Consider the following 21,381-nt stretch of genomic DNA (forward strand, 5'->3'; position numbering starts at 1 on the left):
TGATATTACCTATACAAGGAGAAGTCCAAAATAAACAAGACAGATGTCATAAAAATGTTTTTGATGGCGCCATCTTTTCAATGAGTCAGTGCTTTGGAAGTTGGAAGTTACATCCCTAGCTGACTTCCAGTGAGAGCTTGCTGACATTCGGTTCAGTGAAAGCGAAGTTATTGCGTCTAAAGTGTCAGTATGTTTGTGTCATCGGTACAAAAATGAAGAGCTAAATCAAATTTTTTTTTCAAATCGATAAAGGGTTTACCGAAACAATTGAATTGATGAAACAAGTTTATGGCGATGATTGTATATCTCATGCCAGAGTTCATGAGTGGTTTACACGTTTCAGAGATGGTTGTGAGGACATCTGGAGGAAAACTCTATCGAAATTGTTCGTAAATTTATCAAAAATGAACCGAAATCATCGTTGAAATTCATGGAACTGCAGTTGAATATCACCAAAACATCGATTTATCGCATTTTAGATGATCATTTGTGCTTACGAATGGTCTGTGCACGTTTCATTCCGCACAAGATAACTGAAGACCAAAAATTGCTCAGAATTCAACATTCGAAAAGCCTCATTAAAGAATCAAGAAAAGACGAGAACTTCCTTCACAACATTGTAACTGGTGATGAAACGTGGTGCTTCCAACATGAACCTGCAACTAAGCTTCAAAGTGCCGAATGCAAGGCCCCAGACGAGCCACCACCCAAAAAATCGCGTTTGGAGAAGTCAAAAATCGAGTCGATTCACATTTGTTTTTACGATTCCAAGGGAATTGTCCACAAGGAGTTCCTGCCAATGGACCAAACCGTTAATGCAATTTTCTATCTGGGCGTTTTGAAGTGTTGTTGCATCGCATTCGTCGAAGCTGCCCTGAATACCGCGAATGAGGAAGCTGGTGCTTATTGCATGCCAATGCACCATCTCATCGATCCACTCTTGCGACCGATTTTTTGACTAGAAATCGCATTTTAACCATCAATCACTCACCGTATTCGCCTGATGTGGCACCTTGTGACTTCTAACTATTCGGTAAATTGCATTTGGTCATGAAAGGCAAACGTTTTGTATCCGTAGAGGTCATCCAAAAGGCTTGTACCGACATATAGAAGGACGTTCCGAATTCCGGTCAATGACCTGAAACACTCTTTCGAAAAGCTTTTAGATCGCGCAAAACAGTGTATCGAGGCCAGAGGGGACTATTTTGAATAAATAAACTTGAAGTTATCAGAACGAAGCTACTGTCGTTTCTATTTTTTGCTCAGTCTTGTTTATTTTGGACTTCACCTTGCATTCTGTCGCTAATATCATTTTTGTGCCGTCAGCAACTTCTCAACCTTCGCGTTTTTTCTACGAAGAGAGTAAAAAGAGGTTGCCTGTAAAGTCGGTTTACTGACGATAGTTTAACGTGATAACGTCATAAGAAAATACTGATTGAATGGTTGCATTTTTCGAAAGAAAATTTTAATTTTATTTGTTTGATAGATATTTTGTATGGATATAGAGAATGAGTTAACATTAACATAACATAATATACTTTAACATAACATAACATAACATAACACAACATAACATAACATAACATAACATAACATAACATAACATAACATAACATAACATAACATAACATAACATAACATAACATAACATAACATAACATAACATAACATAACATAACATAACATAACATAACATAACATATTATAACCTAACGTAACATAACATAACATAACATAACATAACATAACATAACATAACATAACATAAGAGAAGAGAACATAACATAACATAACATAACATAACATAACATAACATAACATAACATAACATAACATAACATAACATAACATAACATAACATAACATAACATAACATAACATAACATAACATAACATAACATAACATAACATAACATAACATAACATAACATAACATAACATAACATAACATAACATAACATAACATAACATAACATAACATAACATAACATAACATAACATAACATAACATAACATAACATAACATAAAATAACATAACATAACATAACATAACATAACATAACATAACATAACATAACATAACATAACATAACATAACATAACATAACATAACATAACATAACATAACATAACATAACATAACATAACATAACATAACATAACATAACATAACATAACATAACATAACATAACATAACATAACATAACATAACATAACATAACATAACATAACATAACATAACATAACATAACATAACATAACATAACATAACATAACATAACATAACATAACATAACATAACATAACATAACATAACATAACATAACATAACATAACATAACATAACATAACATAACATAACATAACATAACATAACATAACATAACATAACATAACATAACATTCCATAACATAACATAACATAACAAATTACCCCGTATTAAAGCACTTATCAACAGCTTTCATTTGATACCCATATTGTACATACACAACCAAAGGTTACCCGGGTCCACGTTTTGACCTATATCTCGAGACCCCAGTCACGGAGCGGCATGAAAAATACTCTGTACTAAAGCATTCACCAACAGCTTTCATTTGATACCCATATTGTACATACACGTCCGAAGGTTACCCGGGTCCACGTTTTGACCTATATCTCGAGACCCTATCTACCAATAGGTATCCAAACTATACGGAAATCATCTTCAATACCTACTTAACAATGTGTGTAAGTTTGGTTTAATTAGGTTCAAAGACACGGTGGGTCCACGTTTTGGCATATATTTCCAGACCCTAGTCATCAATAGGTATGAAAATTACCCCGTATTAAAGCACTTATCAACAGCTTTCATTTGATATCCATATTGTACAAACACATTCTAGGGTCCACGTTTTGGTCTCTATCTCGAGATCCTAGTCACGGAGCGGATGGAAATACTCTGAACTAAAGCATTCACCAACAGCTTGCATTTGATACCCATATCGTACATACACATCCGAAGGTTACCCGGGTCCACGTTTTGACCTATATCTCGAGCCCTATTTCCAAAATAAAATATAATCCATGATACTCGTGATGTAGCTTTCGAATGGTGAAAGAATTTTTAAAATCGGTCCAGTAGTTTTTGAGCCTATTCATTACAACCAAACAAAGTTTTCCTCTTTATAGGTATAGACAACATATCTTATAAGGTATATGGTAAATATTACCATACATTTTTTCCTTCATATATAATAAAAAAATTAATAATTATAACATTAAAACAACAGGTATTATTAACAAATCTGCAGAAAAGTGCAGAAAACTCTGCACTTGCCATCAAGCGTCGTACTTGAAAAGAGATACAGTGTAGTGCTACCAGAGGCTCAGTTGTGGGAAGACTCAGAAAATGAGCCCGGCAAACACTGTTTTCGCATTTTTACGGATGGCTCCAGGACCGAGCATGGCTACGGCTCTGGGGTCTACGTGGAATCCAGCGGGACAAAACTGCACTTTGCTCTTGGAATGCATGCATCTGTGTTTCAAGCGGAGGTGTATGCAGTTCAAGAAGCGATGAACTTTGTTGTGGAAAAACGATGGAGAGGCAGATCTATATGTGTCTGCAGCGACAGCCAAGCTGCGCCCTCCAACCACGTCAGGGATAGTCAAGTCCTGTAAATCCAGGCTGAACTAATTATGTCGGTAGACATAACAGCCTGATGCTAACATGGGTCGCGGGACACGTGGGTATCGCGGCTAACGAGACCTCTGACTCCTTAGCTAAGATGGGCTCTGAGGCCAACTTCTTTGGCCTAGAGCCCGTTTTGCCACTCCCTTCTGCGGCCATCACAGCCACGGTTAGCAAATGGGTAACTACCGCCCACAAGCGAGCTTGGCAGGCTGAGCGAGGTTGCAGATGGACTAAACTAATGTTACCTGTCATGTCCGATCGACTGTCGCAAACCTTTCTGTCATTAAGCAGAGGGGAGTGCAGACGGCTGGTTGGACTGATGACGGGCCACTTTCTGTGGGCGAAGTAATGGAAAAGGTAGGCATCTCAAACAGTGTACTCTGCCCAGCTTGTGAAGAGGAGGATGAGACGGCGGACCACTTCCTGTGTGTCTGCCCCGCCTTCGCTCGAATCAGGTTTGAGGTCTTTGGCACTGATGTGTTAAGAAGCGACCATCTTGGCTCCTTGGCACCACAAGATCTACTCAGATTTCTTCGGAGATCGGGTAGATTTAAAGAAAATTAAAAGGGAATCCAAGTGTAGTACAATGGACTTAATTAATGTCGTGCTGCATCTGCTAGTTGTCCCGACAAAAAAAAAAAAACAAAAAAAAAAGACAAGTCGTTTGAAAATAGAAGAACCATAAATTTGTGTCGACTTGTTTTTAGCAAATTTTTCTAAAATCCCTTTCACCGTGGGAGTTAAATCTTTATAGTTATGTAGTGGGTAGGCAACTAAGTCATTGCGGATTTGACTCATAGATGGCTTCAGTTGAATTTTTAGGTTTGCCGCCGTAGTACCAAGCTAAAACACATTTTGTTATTTGATAGTTGGCAATTAAGCTGTCAATCAATAAAAAACGGTTTTTTGAGCGGTTGCGTAGATTTGGCGTTCGTTGGAAAATGGAAAATCGAAAGCAACATTTTCGTCATATTTTGCTTTTTTATTTCCGCAAAGGGAAAACCGCATCGCAAGCTTATAAAAAGGTATGTGCTGTTTATGGTGACGAAGTCTTAAAAGAACGGCAGTGTCAAAATTGGTTTGCTAAATTTCGTTCTGGTGATTTTTCACTCAGAGATGAAAAACGCTCTGGTCGTCCAGTGTAAGTTGATGACGCCCTAATCAAGGCAATAATCGATTCGGTTCGTCACAGTACAACACGTGAGGTTGCAGGGAAGCTTCATGTATCTCATACATGTATTGAAAATCACTTAAAACAACTTGGCTGTGTTCGAAAACTCGATACATGGGTTCCTCACGAACTGAAAGAAACGCATTTAACGCAATGCATTAACAGCTGCGATTTAGTAAAGAAACGTAATGAAAACTAACCATTTTTAAAACGACTGATAACTGGCGATATAAAATGGGTTATTTACAACAATATTAAAAAAGCTTAAGCGTTTTTAAGATGAAAATTATATTACTTGGGAAATGCGCGAACACAACAATTGCCTGTAGACTACTTTCTATGACGCGGAAGTAAAATAGATTGCGAGCGCGTTCGGTGATACTTTACAAGTGACCTATTTTTGAATCCATGTTTTTATAGGATTTCTTAGCCTAAACTTAACTAACGGGCTATATATATAACTAGCAAACCCGGCCCCCTTCGCTGGGCACACTAAAATAGAATAGATATGGTTTAGAACAGAAAATATATGATTTTCATATTATTTATTTCTTTATTCTTTATTCAAGCGCTTTGGCATACACAATATTTTTTGTTTTTCTATTTGTTTTTGAGTAAATATAAAATATAAATTGAAAATCAGGAAAAAAGAAGATTGTTTTTAAATTTCAAATCAACGCATATGAATAAACAATCGTCTTTTTTCCTGATCATCCATGAATTTTTCGTTTCAATTTGTATGTTTTATTAAGCATTGGAGCTTTTTTAACCATTATCCATTTATATTTTTCAAAAAAAAAAACGAAAAAAAATTTGTTTCCACGAACACATAATTTCATTCGGATTTCACATTAAATTCTCAAATTTCGTAAGAAATTATTCACTGTTCCAAAATCCACCACTCCAATTCACAAACAATTTTTACATGTTGCACTTACGTTTTTTCCTTATGGCATCCAAATCAGAAGGAAATATTGACACATTGTAACTCACACTGTCAATTTGACAGTTCAGTTCCGCCCCAAGCGTTAAAAAAGTGAGCGACATTATGGCTGGTTCAAAAGAACGCTGTACCCGTTGCCAGTGCTCCGAATTACAACCAAACTTTACGAAGCCCATTTTCAATACTTACTTAACAATGTGCGTAAGTTTGGTTTAATTCGGTGCAAAGACACGGCGGGTCCACGTTTTGGCATATATTTCGAGACCCTAGTCATCAATAGGTATGAAAATTACCCCGTATTAAAGCACTTATCAATAGCTTTTATTTGATACCCATATTGTACATACACAACCAAAGGTTACCCAGGTCCACGTTTTGACCTATATCTCGAGACCCCAGTCACGGAGCGGCATGCAAAATACTCTGTACTAAGGCATTCACCAACAGCTTCAATTTGATATCCATATTGTACAAACACATTCTAGGGTCCACATTTTGGTCTCTACCTCGAGACCCTAGTCACGGAGCGGCATGAAAAGTACTCTGAACTAAAGCATTCACCAACAGCTTCCATTTGATACCCATATTGTACATACACGTCCGAAGGTTACCAGGGTCCACGTTTTGGTCTCTACCTCGAGACCCTAGTCACGGAGCGGCATGAAAAGTACTCTGAACTAAAGCATTCACCAACAGCTTCCATTTGATACCCATATTGTACATACACATCCGAAGGTTACCCGGGTCCACGTTTTGACATATATCTCGAGCCCTATTTCCAAAATAAAATATAATCCATATTACTCGTGGATGATGTAGCTTTCGAATGGTCAAAGAATTTTTAAAATCGGTCCAGTGGTTTTTGAGCCTATTCATTACAAACAAACAAAGTTTTCCTCTTTATAATATTAGTATAGATAAGTAATTGGTGTTAGGGGTTGGAATGAAACCTTCCCTTTGAAAGAGATCTGTTACGCCAAATGGCGTTTCATTTATGTAGATAATTTTCGTCAATTATCAATTCAATTTTATAATAATTTAATTTTAATATAATTTAAGAACAAGTATTATCATCAAATTTGAATTCTATAACTGTTTCCGTAAATTTAAATTTGCTGTTTATTTTAGTGCAGATAATGACACTATATATGTATAAGTACAGTAATCACATCCATAATCCCGAAAACATATAAATTTACATGCATCTTGATTATGTTCTTGAATATACGCTATTTCACGTGAGGGGGTGGCCAATAGGGGTGGAAGGGGGTGGATTTTCAAAATTTTAAGATCAAATTCATAATCAGCGACCCCGACAACCCCCGAGTAAGAAATTTTGAATCAATTACTTAATTTTTTGAGTTTTTGGCCAGCTTTTCGGGAATCGGCCGCACTGTGCAGCCTACCGATACACGTGCCGCTGCATCAGCTTAATCGCTGTTATTCTATAGTACAACCCAACAACCTAAGTCAAGGCCAATTGCATATCAAGTACCACGTACTAATGCTTACGCAATAAGAACAGAGCCAGACGTAGCGTCAGCAAATTATGTTTCACACGATTGTGAAATATAATACTTGCACATGCCATGCCACCAGTGCATGCCGACCGTGGGAAGCTAGGGGCGGTGCCAGCGTACCAAGACACGGCGCTCCTGAAGACAGCAGAACGACCAAGACCTATAAAGGCCTGCAGCGCACATCAAGGGGAGTTGCGTGGTGGACACTAACTCTAGTTGTAACGTTTGATTATCTGTATAGTTAATAAACTTTGTAATTGTAACTTTCATCCTTTAGTGTTTGATTTGCAGGGCAAGTTGGCCCTTTAATTTTTTTAAGTGTATTGGACTGAAAGTCCTTTTCTTACATAATACATATTTACTTTAATTATATATATAGCCCGTTAGTTAAGTTTAGGCTAAGAAATCCTATAAAAACATGAATTCAAAAATAAAGAGGTCACTTGTAAAGTATCACCGAACGCGCTCGAGTTCTACTTTACTTCCGCGTGATAGAAAGTAGTCAACAGGCAATTGTTATATTCGCGCATTCCCCCCCAAAATAACTTTATCTTAAAAACGCTTAAGATTTTTCAAGAACATTATTGTCTTTGGTGGTATTTAGTTACAATTTTACTAATACTATTTTGTCTTTTTTTTCTATAATTTTATATTATTATATTTTATTTTATATTACAGTACGAGCAAGATCTGTGGGTGTTTTGCGCTTTATTCTTCTTGGTTTAAGTTCCATTTCCGGTATCAGTCTCATCTCATGGTTTTTGTGCTCTAATAGTCGCAAGATGTGCTTACTGCTGCTTCTTTTTACTGCTTCAGTGACAGTGTCTATGCCGAGGTCGCGGTGAACATCGTCATTTTTTATGTACCAATTTGCGTTTGTGATTGTCCTTAGCATCTTAGATTGACTTCTCTGAATGATTTGTACGTTTGATTTACTGACAGTCCCCCAAATTTCTATTCCGTAGGTCCATGTGGGTCTGATTATTGATTTGTATATCATTTGTTTATTAAATAAGCTGAGGGTTGATTGTTTTCCTAGTAGCCAGTAGAGTTGTCGGAATTTGTTTTTCATCTCGTTTCTCTTGTTCAGTATGTGTTATTTTCCATGTGAGTCTTGAGTCAATCGTTATGCACAAATATTTTTCACTTGAGTGTATTTTTATGTCTTCTCCGTGTATTTGGATTGGATGTCTTGGAGATTTTGTCTTCGCGTGCATTACATGTTGTGTTTTGTTTTTATTGACCTCAATGCCCCATTTTTCAAAGAATTGTGTTGTAGCTGTTAGCGTATTTTGCAGTGTTTTTGTTGTTGCTTCTTCATTGTGATTAGCTGACATTAAAACTGTGTCGTCTGCAAATGTAGCTATCATTGCTCCTCGAGTAGTTGGCGTTGGTATATCTGTTGTGTATACTAAGTATAGTATGGGGCCCAGTACGATTCCTTGAGGTACTCCAGCAGACGCCGTCAAGATAACAGAGCACTCATCGTCATATTTTATGAAGAAGTGTCCATCAGTTATGAAGCTTTTAAGAATATTAAATATGTTAAGCGGTAAAATGGGTTTTAGCTTATATAGAAGTCCTTTGTGCCATAATCTGTCAATTCGCGATGTCCAAATACACGGCAATGCAATATTTCTTCTTATAGAAGTCGTCTGTAATTTTGTTGACTACTCTGTGAATCTGTTGCACAGTTGAATGTTGTTTTCGGAAACCGAACTGGTGTGAGGGGATGGCGTCTTTTTGTTTTAGAATCGGGTCAATTCATGTCAAGCAGTATTTTCTCAAACAGTTTAGAGAGGATGGCAGCAGTGGTCTGCTTTCTCAATTGTGTTCGGCAGCTCAATGTCTTTATTGTCCATGTTATTAGTAAATATTGTTTTAAAGTGGTCAGCTAATGTTTCAGCCTTTTCTTTGCATGCTCTAGCCCATGTGTTGGAATTTGTTTTTATTGGAGGCTTGTGTATGGTTGTTTTAGTGAGTATTTTGGTTGCTTTCCATAGAGAATAGTTGGTAGCTGTAGTTGTTTCGAGGCTGCTAAGGTACTTCTTCAGTTGATTGTCATTATTTTCTTGGAGAATTTTTTAAGTTCATTTGATGATTTGTTTAGTTTAGTTTTATCGGCTGGGTGTTTGGAGCGTTGCCAGTCTTTCCTGAGTTTGCATTTTTGTTTGATTTTGTCTAAAATAAAAGCAGGGATTTTCTTTGTTATTAAGGTTTCTAATATTGGTGTCGATTGTGTTACTGCTTTTATTATGTTATCGTTTAAGTATACGATTGCATTGTCCATTTCGGAGGAGGATTTCAAAGAGACTCGAGTTTCCATGTTTTCTTTTATGACACCTCGAAATATATTCCAGTTCGTCTTATGGTTATATAGCGAGGTGATGGTTTTTCTAACAGGTCTATCCTGGAGCGTTATTATTAATGGTGAGTGGTCTGACGATAAGTCAAGGCATGATTTTATTGGAATGTTTTCATGAATCAGGTTTTTCGTAATACAGAAGTCGATTAAGTCAGGAAGTTTTTTAGTGTCAGTTGGCCAATAGGTCGGTGCTCCTGTGCTTAATGTGCTGTTGTTATTTGCCTTAATGGCCTCATATAGGTGTCTTCCTTTCGTGGTGGTTATCCTAGATCCCCATGTTACGTGCTTAGCATTGTAGTCTCCCCCTGCTAGGTATCGATTTCCAACTTATTTAAGATAATCAAGGTATTGTTTTGTGTTATTATACTTGGGTGGACAATAAACAGCTGATATATTTATTGGGCCAGTCAAAGTGTTGATGCAGACTGCAGTCGCCTGTATATGTTCTGCTTTATAGCCATCCATTTCTATGCATTTTATTGCTCTTTTTATTATGATAGCTGTGCCTCCATGAGCTTTGTAGTCAGGGTGATTTGTATAATAAATATCGAAGTTTGGTATGTTTATATAGGTATTCTCAGTGGTATGCGTTTCGGAAATGAGCATGATATCAATTGCATTGTCGGTTAAAAATATTTTCAATTCTAGTAAGTGGCGGTATATTCGTTTTTAAAGAAACACCCAAAAAAACACCATTTCAAATGAGGCGAGTGCCTTAACCCTCCTTAAACATTTTAAATTTTTCTTGAACACCCTGTATGCGCATAATATTTTTGTATAGGCAGGTACATTAATACATCCATACGCAAGTTCAATAAAATATTTATATAAATTTACTTTGATCAGTTCTCACTAAAATATGTGAATTCTCCAAAAATGAATTCACCTTTGCAACACAGTTCAGCCGAGTCTTATCGCTAAAAATTTACCTATAAGAATGAACTGCGAGCGACGGCACCAGTTGAGGAAGCAAGGAGCAGCTGCACAGATGCAAACAGAAAAGTTTATATTCGCAAAGTGAAAAAATTGTGTACATTGCATCAACTAATTTTTTTACGAATTCAATTGAATGAAAAATTAAATATTTTTATCAACAAATAAATACAAAATTTATATGAGAATCTTGCTTGAAGCAAAAACAGAGTTCAGTTGAAATTTTCCGGGATAAATGCATAGAAGTGCCGGCTTTAAGCTGCAAAAAAGTGCACACAGGTTTAAATACACAAATACATATATACATACGTGAAATTGTAAGCAAACCATAAGGACATTTTAGCTTCCAAACCTTTCAAATAGCCTGATTAATATGATGTTGGTGATTATTTTATTTGCTTGCTTGGCACTCGGAGGAGCAGCTCAATTAGAAGGTGAGTAAATAACACAGCGCCGCAAAATTTTACATTTATTTGTGCGACTAAGATAACTTTAGTGCTTTCGAGTGAAATTTTGTGAGCTTCGTGTGCATCTGCTTTACGTTTTTGAAATATTACAAAGTGCTTGAGGTCCCTAAACCTACTGTAAAAAATAGGCTTTTGGCTTTTGTGAGGAATCAAGCAAAGTGAAGCATCATCACAACTCTTCCTCTTGATTGGCTTAAGGTTTCATTTTGCAAGTCTTAGGATGCGGCCGAGGATCAGAAGAGCAGTGCGCTTCTATTCAAGGATGATAGCTTTACAAGGTTTGCTTGATGGCTATGGTGCAAAAACAATTGTGAGGTAAACTTAGGCTGCCACGTCACTTGGGAAAGGCGAATGAAATGAAAACAAACCAAATGCATAACAAAAAGTGTAAAGTGTGGTTAGATGAATGCAAAAACAAAAAGAAAAACATGGCCAGCAAATTTCCAAATTGTGAAAAGTTGTGTGTTTCAAATTAAATTTAGAATTAAAAAAAAAAAAACCACAGCATAATTCGCGCATCGCTGTGCAGCTATATTTGAGGTACACCCAAGAGCGAAATGTGACTAAATGTTCGTGTGCTACCACTGCCCTTTAGGTCGCCTGTATCAAGATTGTTTTAGGAATTGGTCTATGGATGTGAACCAACTATGCTGTATTTCAAGAACATATTCAAGAAATCTTATTTACATAAAAATGTGCCCATAATTATGAAAGTGGCCTTTGTCAAAATTTAAAAAAAAAAAAAAATAGTTTATCACTTATTTCACATCCACATTATCTTAAACTATTGGGTTGGCAACTAAGTAATTGCCTAACCTTTGTGCATTTTCTGCAATAATACAACTTGAAGCATTCGTTATCTGGACGAAAATGAAAAGCATCGCCAACAAAAAAAATAATGTGATTGTTAAGGTCTGAACTAAAGAATTCACCAGTCTCGAGGCGCTGAAAAAGCCATTGTTCGCAAGTGGGCCAAAATACCTGCAAGTCACATTCGGGTAGCATTCGATTCGTTTCCGAAGCGTCTCAAGGCCATAGTTAAGGCAAAAGGTGGTCATATCGAGCAAAAGTAAATTGATTCTAAGTTTTGCATTATTTTCACACATTTTTTACTTTGAATTGAATAAAAGTAATTTTTCAAACTAAATTTATGGCCTATTTAATTGGTTACACTTCGAGTGACGGACCCTGTATGTACATTAGGGTGGCAGTTATTTTGCAAGATTATTTTTTATTGGTGCTATCCCCGAGATTGGTTCCTTTATATATAAAAATGGTGGAAAAAAAGTTTGAAGTAAATCTGGTAAGTGGAAAGTGTGCCCCCGGGCCTTCAAAGTTTCAAAAAACCCGAAAATTCGTAGTATAAGTACTAGTAGTAAGTAAAGTAGCCGAGCATTTAGTTTATCACATTACAATGATAATTCAAACTATTACGCTTAAAAAAATATATATTCAATGCAGAATCTACCAAGTCGTTCGACCCTTGCTTTTTGACAACTCTGTCAAAAATTTTCCATTTTTCTTCAATTTCTGAATTACAAAAAAACAAAACGGAAGTTAAAATATGTGAGATAACTTATCAACTGATCACATTTTGAAATTCGAAATGAAAATAGATTTCTTCAAACACATTTCCGCGCATAAAAAATTGGGTTCGCATTTTGACTAACGTACAAATGGTGTCTTGGATAATATCAATATCAAAAACTAGTACTAGTATCAAATAAAGTAGGCGAGCATTTCGTTTCTGAAATAACAACGGCAATTCAAATTTTTATGGCTAAAAAAGTTTTGTATTAAAGTTTTTTAAAAAAATCATTAGTTGCGTACAACATTTGAAATGAAGACATTCGGTAGTACAATGTCGCGACCTCTATTACGAGAAAAAGTTTATCTGCTCGGGTATTATTCAAATGAAATTTTTGGAAACAAACTTCCATCTGTAAAACAAACGTTACAAGTTTTTTTTTCAATTTACGGGTGTGTAAGTTAACAATACGAGGCAGTGCTTCACTAGCTTTGCGGGAAGTGATGATATATTGGGAGAAAGCCCGAATTCCGACGCAAGAACTAAAGTACTGTATACCAAAGTTAGATGGTCTCTATCAGCAGTGGCGGCAACTTCAAAAGCATGCTGCAAGAACGTCGATGGATCATAAGAAAAAAAAATACCAGTCTAACGGTTAGACGCGATAGAAGTGAAACCTTCCGTAAAACAAACTGAGAGAGAATAAGACGAAAGCAGCATTAGGAGCGGGATAATTATAGGTTCATTATAATATTGCTATAAAGTTCATATTTTATTTTCTTCATTTTATCATTATTCATCCTCAATGTTTTCAATTTCAACAAACGATACGAGTGGCTTATGATAGATAAAATATGATACAAATGCTTTGGTTTCGATGTTGTCAAAAAAAATACCCAAACGGACCGAAGAAACAGACTTACAAATTTCTTCCATTTTCGTCTACTTGTATTCATATAAAAATTTATGTCTCTTCCCACCAAAGCTAAATGTATTAGTATATTTTTTCTTGTAATTTATTCAAGGCTGAAATCCAAAAAACTGTTTTCAATAAATAATCAGAAATGTCCTACAATGCAAATTTGAAAAAAAAAAAAAATTTTATTTCTTGTGATTCGAACCAAGAATTTTGGATCGGAAGCTCACATTGCTAGCCGCTCGGCAATCGCGCCATACTGTCGGTGTTGGCCTAAAAGTTATTTAGTTCGTCGCTACGTTTATATGTAATTCGTTTCACTTTTTCCTAAATCACTCCCAACGATTCTAAAGAAGTTTTCACTTCAAAAATTAATGTACGAAATATTTATACCGATTCACTTAAACTGACTTTCAGTATCTAAACCAAAAATAGAAAAGCCAAAAAACTGTTTTGAATAAATAATCAGAAATGTCCTACAATGCAAATTTCAAAAAAAAAAATTCCATTTTCGTCTACATGTATTCATATAAAAATTTATGGCTCTTCCCACCAAAGCTAAATGTATTAGTATATTTTTTCTTGTATTTATTCAAGGCTGAAATCCCGGCGGTACTGCAGTACCGGGTCAACCCGTGGCAGAGGCGGAGCAAGCCCCTAAAACACTCCGCGCATTTCCAAAAATTAGTTTAACATTTGTTGTCCTCCGATGGAGGATCTATCAGATGTTAAGCTGATAGGAACAGATACCACACTACCTACTCCAATAGATTTTCTAATAAACCTTTTGAGAATTTACACGCTCACAAAAATTAATGTACGAAATATTTATACCGATTCACTTAAACTGACTTTCAGTATCTAAACCAAAAAACTGTTCAATAAATAATCAGAAATGTCCTACAATGCAAATTTCAAAAAAAAAATTCCATTTTCGTCTACATGTATTCATATAAAAATTTATGGCTCTTCCCACCAAAGCTAAATGTATTAGTATATTTTTTCTTGTATTTATTCAAAGCCGAAATCCCGGCGGTACTGCAATACCGGGTCAGCCCGTGGCAGAGAAGGAGCAAGCCCCTAAAACACTCCGCCCATTTCCAAAAATCAGTTTAACATTTGTTGTCCTCCGATGGAGGATCTATCAGATGTTAAGCTGATAACCACACTACCTAGTCAATACATTTTAAATAATAAACGTAATAAAACTTTTGAGAATTACACGCTCACAAAAATTATTTATATCAACATATAATATAACGCTTCGTAACTAAATAACTTTTAGGCCAGCGACGACAGCATGGCGCGGTAGCCGAGCGACTAGCAATGTGAGCTTCCGATCCAAAATCCTTGGTTCAAATCACAAGAAAAAATAAAAGTTATTTTTATTTATTTCGTCGCTACTTTTATATCAACATATAATATAACGCTTCGTAGCCAAGTTGGTCGCTTTTTTCGTTTCACTTTTCCTCAAATCACTCCCAACGATTCTAAAGAAGTTTTCACTTCAAAAAATACCAGTCTAACGGTTAGACGCGATAGAAGTGAAACCTTCCGTAAAACAAACTGAGAGAGAATAAGACGAAAGCAGCATTAGGAGCGGGATAATTATAGGTTCATTATAATATTGCTATAAAGTTCATATTTTATTTTCTTCATTTTATTGTTATTCATCCTCAATGTTTTCAATTTCAACAAATGATACGAGTGGCTTATGATAGCTAAAATATGATACAAATGCTTTGGTTTCGATGTTGTCAACATGTCTTTGAAATACCGCGTCAATGGTTGTTTTTGATCGTGTTGTCGATTCAGTGCGATTGTTACACATTTTTAAATTGAATGTTGTATTGAGAACGTCAATTAAAGGAACCGCTGTGTCCAATGCAAAATTTACGTTAAAATCGCCACTTAAAATCATTGGAACTTTATTGTAATCTTTTCTAAATATCCGCGATACTTTATTAAATTTTCGTGAATGAATTCCGTGATGCTATTTATTGATTTTTTTTCTGTCGATATTCACGACACTTTTCTGCATTATTTTTCGGCATAATTGCGGTAAATAATATATTTAAAAATGAAAATATTTACGAATATAAAAATACACACGCGGTTGCTATTATGAGCGTCCCCAGCAAAACCTGCGTGACCGAAACTCTAACACAATTACATTTTTTTGAATGTTATTATACAAACACATATGCACGCAGGTTTTGCTGGGGCGTGACCGAAACTCTAACACAATTACACATATGCACTCGTATTTGTTTGAAAATCGACTTTTTTTTTTTTTGGTTCTCCGTCACCTTTGGAAAATGTGTAAACAGTAAGCAAACTTTATTCATATATTTTTCCTCATTTTTGCATCAGTAAAATTAAACAAACGCCGTAGCCGAATGGGTTGGTGCGTGACTACTATTCAGAATTCACAGAGAGAACGTCGGTTCGAATCTCGGTGAAAACACCAAAATTAAGGAAAACTATTTTTCTAATAGCGCTCACCCCTCAGCAGGCAATGGCAAAACACCGAGTGTATTTCTGCCATGAAAAAAAGCTCCTCATAAACATATCATAAAATAAAATAAAATAACTGTATAAAAAAAATTTTTTTCTTGTGATTCGAACCAAGAATTTTGGATCGGAAGCTCACATTGCTAGCCGATCGGCTATCGCGCCATGCTGTCGGCGCTGGCCTAAAAGTTATTTAGTTCGTCGCTACGTGTATATGTAATATTCGTAGCCAAGAGTGTCGCTTTTTTCGTTTCACTTTTTCTCAAATCACTCCCAACGATTCTAAAGAAGTTTTCACTTCAAAAGTAATAGCTAAAAAATCACCCTTTATGTTTTCATGGCTCGGAGCATAGGATAATAGGAATGAATAAAGATCAAGCGTCAACGTTGGCAGGATTATGTCGACCGAATAGAAAGAAACGCTTGGGCTCTGGAAGTATTTGATGCGTTACCAGCTGTTGCTACCAGATGAAGCCCTTCTCTGTGTTGGAAAGATCAGGTGGAGAAGAACTTGGCTTCACTTGGTGTTTCCAACTGGCGTCGGTTAGTACGAGAAAGAAACGACTGGCGCGCTTTGTTAAACTCGGCCAAACTCGCGTAAGCGGTTATCGCGGCAGTCTAGAAGAAGGAGAAGCCCGCACTGAACGAAATACGTTTGTTTTGCGCTTTTTGTAAGCCAAATATTAACGGTATTTTTGAGCCACTTCAAGCGTTCACTTTATTATACTAAAAGCTACCGGGTTATAAACTGCATAACTGAAAATTTTCTTCGGATTCTGAAAAGAAGTTGGATATTTTGATGAAAAAAAAAATTCACAATGACACTTTTTTTTTCTGTTGGGCAGAACGCACTTAAATTCCATTTGTTTTTGTATTTTAGAAAATGACGCATGTGAAACGGAACACTATAAGGGAAATTGTGCTGCCAGCCGAAATTGTCCGCAACTACCCGCTTCTATGAACGCAATGGGTCTCACCAGTAACGATATTGGCCATTGCGGTTTTACTGTAATTGAGGACATAATTTGTTGTCCGTAAGTATTTATGAACTAAATGAGTGATGAGCTTTTCCTCCAGCAGCTTTGGTTTCCATGTACTCTGCTAAAAAAAAAAATATTTTAAAAAATTTTATTTTTAGGAAAAGTGCAGTAACCAGTACCACTACAGCAAAGCCGTCGGATATTACTACCACAGCACCACTGCCAGGGTTTGTTATCTTTCCACTAAAAAAAGAGATATTTCTTAGCATAAAATTAAAAAAAAAATATATGTATCTTTATTCCAATATATTTTGCAGCAATGTGTCGACAGGTTCACGCAATTTAGTTCGCCCAGCTGATCGTGGTGGGTATAGCGTCAAAATCATTATAGTGGCAGTAATTATAAAGTTAAAACAATATTAAAAATTTCAGCATGCAGCAAAATTGAAAAGGGTCTGATCCCAAGCTCAATAAATCGTATAATTATGTGCGGGCCTCTTGCCTTCCCAGAATATCCGCATATGGCGAAAATTGTTTATGACGTCGAAGATATGGCTTGTGGTGGGACGTTGATTGATAAACGTTTCGTTCTTACTGCGGCGCATTGCATAATAACGAGGGACATGAAACCTATAAAAGTTATTTTGGGTGTTACTGACTTCAATGATACAGAGCAATGGCAAGGCCGACTGGAGATAGATATCAAAGTGAGTAATATTAATACATATCCATATACAGAAGGTGGCGCAAAATTAATCACCCTATCGGAAGATTTATAATTTTTGCAATTTTAATGCACTTGTGAACGAGGCAACTACAGTAAACAAATAGACAAAAAATGGAGCGCGCGTAAAACTCAAAATAAAGATTATCATAATATATATTTTTTTTTTTTGTATTTAGTAAAAGTGTTATTTTTTTTCTTTGTTCATTCCTCTCGGGAGCATTGGGCCTCGATAAGATGTCTTGCGTTGGTTTCGTTAATCTATTTGATTTCTGACAGTGTAGATGATTAGCTTTGCCGCTAGGTAGGTAGGTAGGTGGGTGGGGTGGCTGTCGCAATGAAGCAATGACACACTTAGACTATTCATAGGTCCATTGGAGACTGGAAACAGGAACTTATCCTTACCCTGTGGGTTCCTTTTCAAACCATCCGGTAGCTTTAATAAACGAGCAAAGCGTCGTTAGTTTTAGATGCGCTATGTCCGCTTCTTCTTCTTTCATAGCGTTACAACGCGGGGTACGTCAAAGCTTCCTCCAAAATGCTCCTCCAAAGCGGTCTATCTTGAGCTGTTGCTCCGTAGTTACGTATTCCCAGCTTCTTAAGATCGTGTTCCACTGCGTCTATCCAACGGTTCCTCGGTCTGCCTTTGGACTTCACGCCCATTAGCTTTCCTGTCAAGGCTTTCCTGTTCGACCGCTGTTCCATTTCCGCCATGTCTGTCTGCTTAGTTCGCATGTGTAGAGGTTTTGCCAACTTACCATATTGATGGTTTCCCTTTCTATAAGTATTTTACAAGTGGGCATAGGTATCAGCGTCTTATCCGCTTGGAGGTCAAGCGTTGTACCAATTCGAGCAAGTTTATCTGCCTTGCAGTTCCCTGCTACATATATTCCTGTGTCCTGGCACCCAAATAAGGTGTATTTTGTAGTATTTTGATATGTCCTTTACAAGTTTAAACAATTCTATGACTGTTTTTGACAAGTGTGTTTTAGATCCAAGCACTTTTATTGTCGCTGTACCGTCTAAGTATATGAATACTTCATTTGTGGATAATACTCTCGTTTTTATTACAGTAAGTCCCTCTTTTATGGCAGTGACTTCCGCCTGCAAAACACTGCAATGATCAGGTAGACGAAATGATTGGCGAACTCCGAGTTTATCGGAGTAAACCCCTCCACCTACTCTGTTATATAGTGTTGAAACATCTGTATAGATGTTTATATCATTTTCCTTACCAATAATCCCATTATCCCATTCCTATTTGGAAGGAAATGCTGTGACGAAGGATTTATCTAAATTGATATCCTTGGTCTTACAGAAATCCGTTGTACCAGGAATGCAGGGGAATTTTTCTAAAATTCAAGAGTGTCCTCTCTGCTTTATTCTGAGTATACCGATTTCGCTTAATCTGAGAGCAGCCTTGGCAGCTGTTTGCTTGCCGAAATGCTCTATTGATAATAGGTTAAGCATAATGTGTAGTGCCTCTGTGGGTGTGGTCCTCAGTGCCCCGCAGATGCAAAGACTGGCCATTCTTTGTACATGTACCATGGTTTTTTTATATATAACTTATCTAAAGCCGGTCCCCATTATTGTATACTGTATGTTAGGATTGGTCTTACAATAGCTGTGTATAGCCAATATACGATAGATGGGGAAAGACCCCAACTTAGTCCTATTTGTGGCTTACAAGAGTATAGTGCTATTGTTGCACTTTTTACTCCACCTTCGACACTTGATTTCCATGTTAGATTTCTGTTTAGTATTAGACCTAAGGAGCGGGCCTCATCACTAAATGACAAAGTCGTTCCATCTAGAGTCGGAGGAGTTATTCTTGGAATTCTATGTTTCCTGGTAAATAAGATCAGTTCAGTTTTGTTGGGGTTGACGCTTAGCCCATTTGATCTTGACCAGTTCTCAACCATGTTTAGTAAATCTTGCATGATTTCACAAAGTGTATTGGGAAATTTCCCTCTTACAACCATTGCAACATCATCCGCATAAGCTACGACGTGTTGTCCTCTCTCTTCTAGGCTCTTTAGCAAGAAGTTTATTGCCAGCACTCAGAGGAGAGGAGACATCACACCGCCTTGAGGTGTTCCTCTACTGACTCTTTCTTTCCTGATCTTCGTGGCCTCTAAGGTTGCGATCACAAATCTGCTCATTAGCATGTTTTTGATGAACTCAACCAAAGCCCCGGAGATAGCCTGCCGCTACCAGTCCTAAATAGTGCGAATGCCCACCTGTCGTTGCTTAGGAACAACGTCGTCTTACTGCTTGAAGTGCCATCTGTGTTTCACATTTTTCTGCCAGAAGGATCGCACAGATGGTTGAGGACTTCGCTAAATTTGGAGTGTCTGCGCTATTAAAAAGTGTTGGTTGGTTGGTTTAAGTTGTAATTCTTCCAGAATCCAACTAGCGGTTCCGCACCATTTTTTTGCCACATCCTCGTTATTAAAAAGTGTTATACAAAAACAAAATTGGATGATTAATTTTGCGCCCCCTTGCATGTAGTCATACAAACTATTTTTCTCACATGATTTATTCCATTTTCTTCAATTTCATAATAGGCAACCTACGTGCCACAGAACTATTCGAGTTTTTCTCATTACTTCGACATTGGATTAATTGAATTGGCCAGTGATGCCGTTTTTAGTGTTAAGGTTTATCCAATATGCCTGCATACTGATCCAACTGATTTGCCCGAAAACACGGAAATAATTGAGACTGGTTGGAGAAGCACCGAAATTTACAGTACGCCTATGAAATTTTATTATTAAGCGAATGCATTTTAACTTTTTTCCTACGTAGGTCTATCAAAACACTTAATGGCGGCCAAAATGAATCTGATACCGCTGCCAGAATGCAACGCAAAATTAGAATATTACATTGATCGTCGCTTACGTCATGGGATTGATGAGACACAGCTGTGTGCTCTGGCACCAGGGAAAGATGCCTGTTGGGGCGACTCTGGTGGGCCACTGCAGATAATTAACGATAAAGCCTACACAGTGGTGGGTGTAGTTTCATTGGGCGGAGGTTGTGGAAAAAATGTACCGGGTATTTATACCAGTGTGCCAAAATTTTTGGATTTTATTGAAAGTATTGTATGGCCTGAAGGATGATGGATGATAAACGAGCTGACCTGACCCTAAATTAGAAATAAAATTTTATTAAAAATTATAAGGAAATGTTTTTCACTTAAGAGATTGCCGTCAGTGCGAAGCTGTGACTGCCGGCAAAAATCGAAAAATTTGTTATTTTGTATATAATCGAATTTATTGTCATTTAAAAAGAAATGTATTAAATATTAAAATTCTGTTAATACAAAGTGAAGTCCAAAATAAGCACGACTTGCATCTTGAAAATGTTTTTGATGACGCCATCTTTTTAATGAAATAGTAAGGTGGAAGTTACATCCGCAGCTGACTTTCAGTGAAAGCTTAGTGACATTCAGTACAGTGGAAGCGAAATTATTGCGTCTAAGGTGTCAGTATGTTTGTGTGATCGGTACAAAAATGAGCTTCGAGCAAAGAGCTAAATAAAATTTTGTTTTAAAATCGGTAAATCGTTTACCGAAGCATTTGAATTGATGCAAAAAGTGTATGGCGATGATTGTCTATTTCGTGCCAGAGTTCATGAGTGCTTTA

At 36.7% G+C, this 21,381-nt stretch overlaps 1 protein-coding gene, 1 non-coding gene and 1 pseudogene across 2 annotated transcripts; 1 reads left to right on the forward strand and 2 right to left on the reverse strand.

Moving 5' to 3' along the window:
* The first annotated feature begins 10,648 nt into the window (after nucleotides 1-10,648).
* Nucleotides 10,649-21,065, forward strand: LOC129238530 (serine protease persephone-like). The gene is made up of 7 exons (XM_054873584.1): nucleotides 10,649-11,039; nucleotides 16,911-17,064; nucleotides 17,169-17,237; nucleotides 17,328-17,374; nucleotides 17,443-17,717; nucleotides 20,302-20,485; nucleotides 20,543-21,065. The coding sequence occupies exons 1-7, from the start codon at nucleotides 10,979-10,981 to the stop codon at nucleotides 20,854-20,856; spliced, it is 1,104 nt and encodes a 367-aa protein (XP_054729559.1). The 5' UTR covers nucleotides 10,649-10,978; the 3' UTR covers nucleotides 20,857-21,065.
* LOC129239840 (U2 spliceosomal RNA) lies at nucleotides 14,105-14,290 on the reverse strand (annotated as a pseudogene).
* Nucleotides 14,528-14,720, reverse strand: LOC129239870 (U2 spliceosomal RNA). The gene has a single exon (XR_008581969.1). It is a non-coding gene; the product is annotated as a U2 spliceosomal RNA (small nuclear RNA).
* Nucleotides 21,066-21,381: the final 316 nt, after the last annotated feature.

This window comes from Anastrepha obliqua, chromosome 2 (assembly GCF_027943255.1).
Source record: "Anastrepha obliqua isolate idAnaObli1 chromosome 2, idAnaObli1_1.0, whole genome shotgun sequence".
Lineage (NCBI taxonomy): Eukaryota > Metazoa > Arthropoda > Insecta > Diptera > Tephritidae > Anastrepha > Anastrepha obliqua.

Excerpts from the sequence above, each read along its gene's own strand:
- LOC129238530 (XM_054873584.1), top strand. The coding sequence starts at position 10,979 with ATGATGTTGGTGATTATTTTATTTGCTTGCTTGGCACTCGGAGGAGCA. Across the intron at positions 17,065-17,168 it reads GAGGACATAATTTGTTGTCC|GAAAAGTGCAGTAACCAGTA; the intron begins GTAAGTATTTAT and ends TTTTATTTTTAG. Across the intron at positions 17,375-17,442 it reads AGTTCGCCCAGCTGATCGTG|CATGCAGCAAAATTGAAAAG; the intron begins GTGGGTATAGCG and ends TAAAAATTTCAG.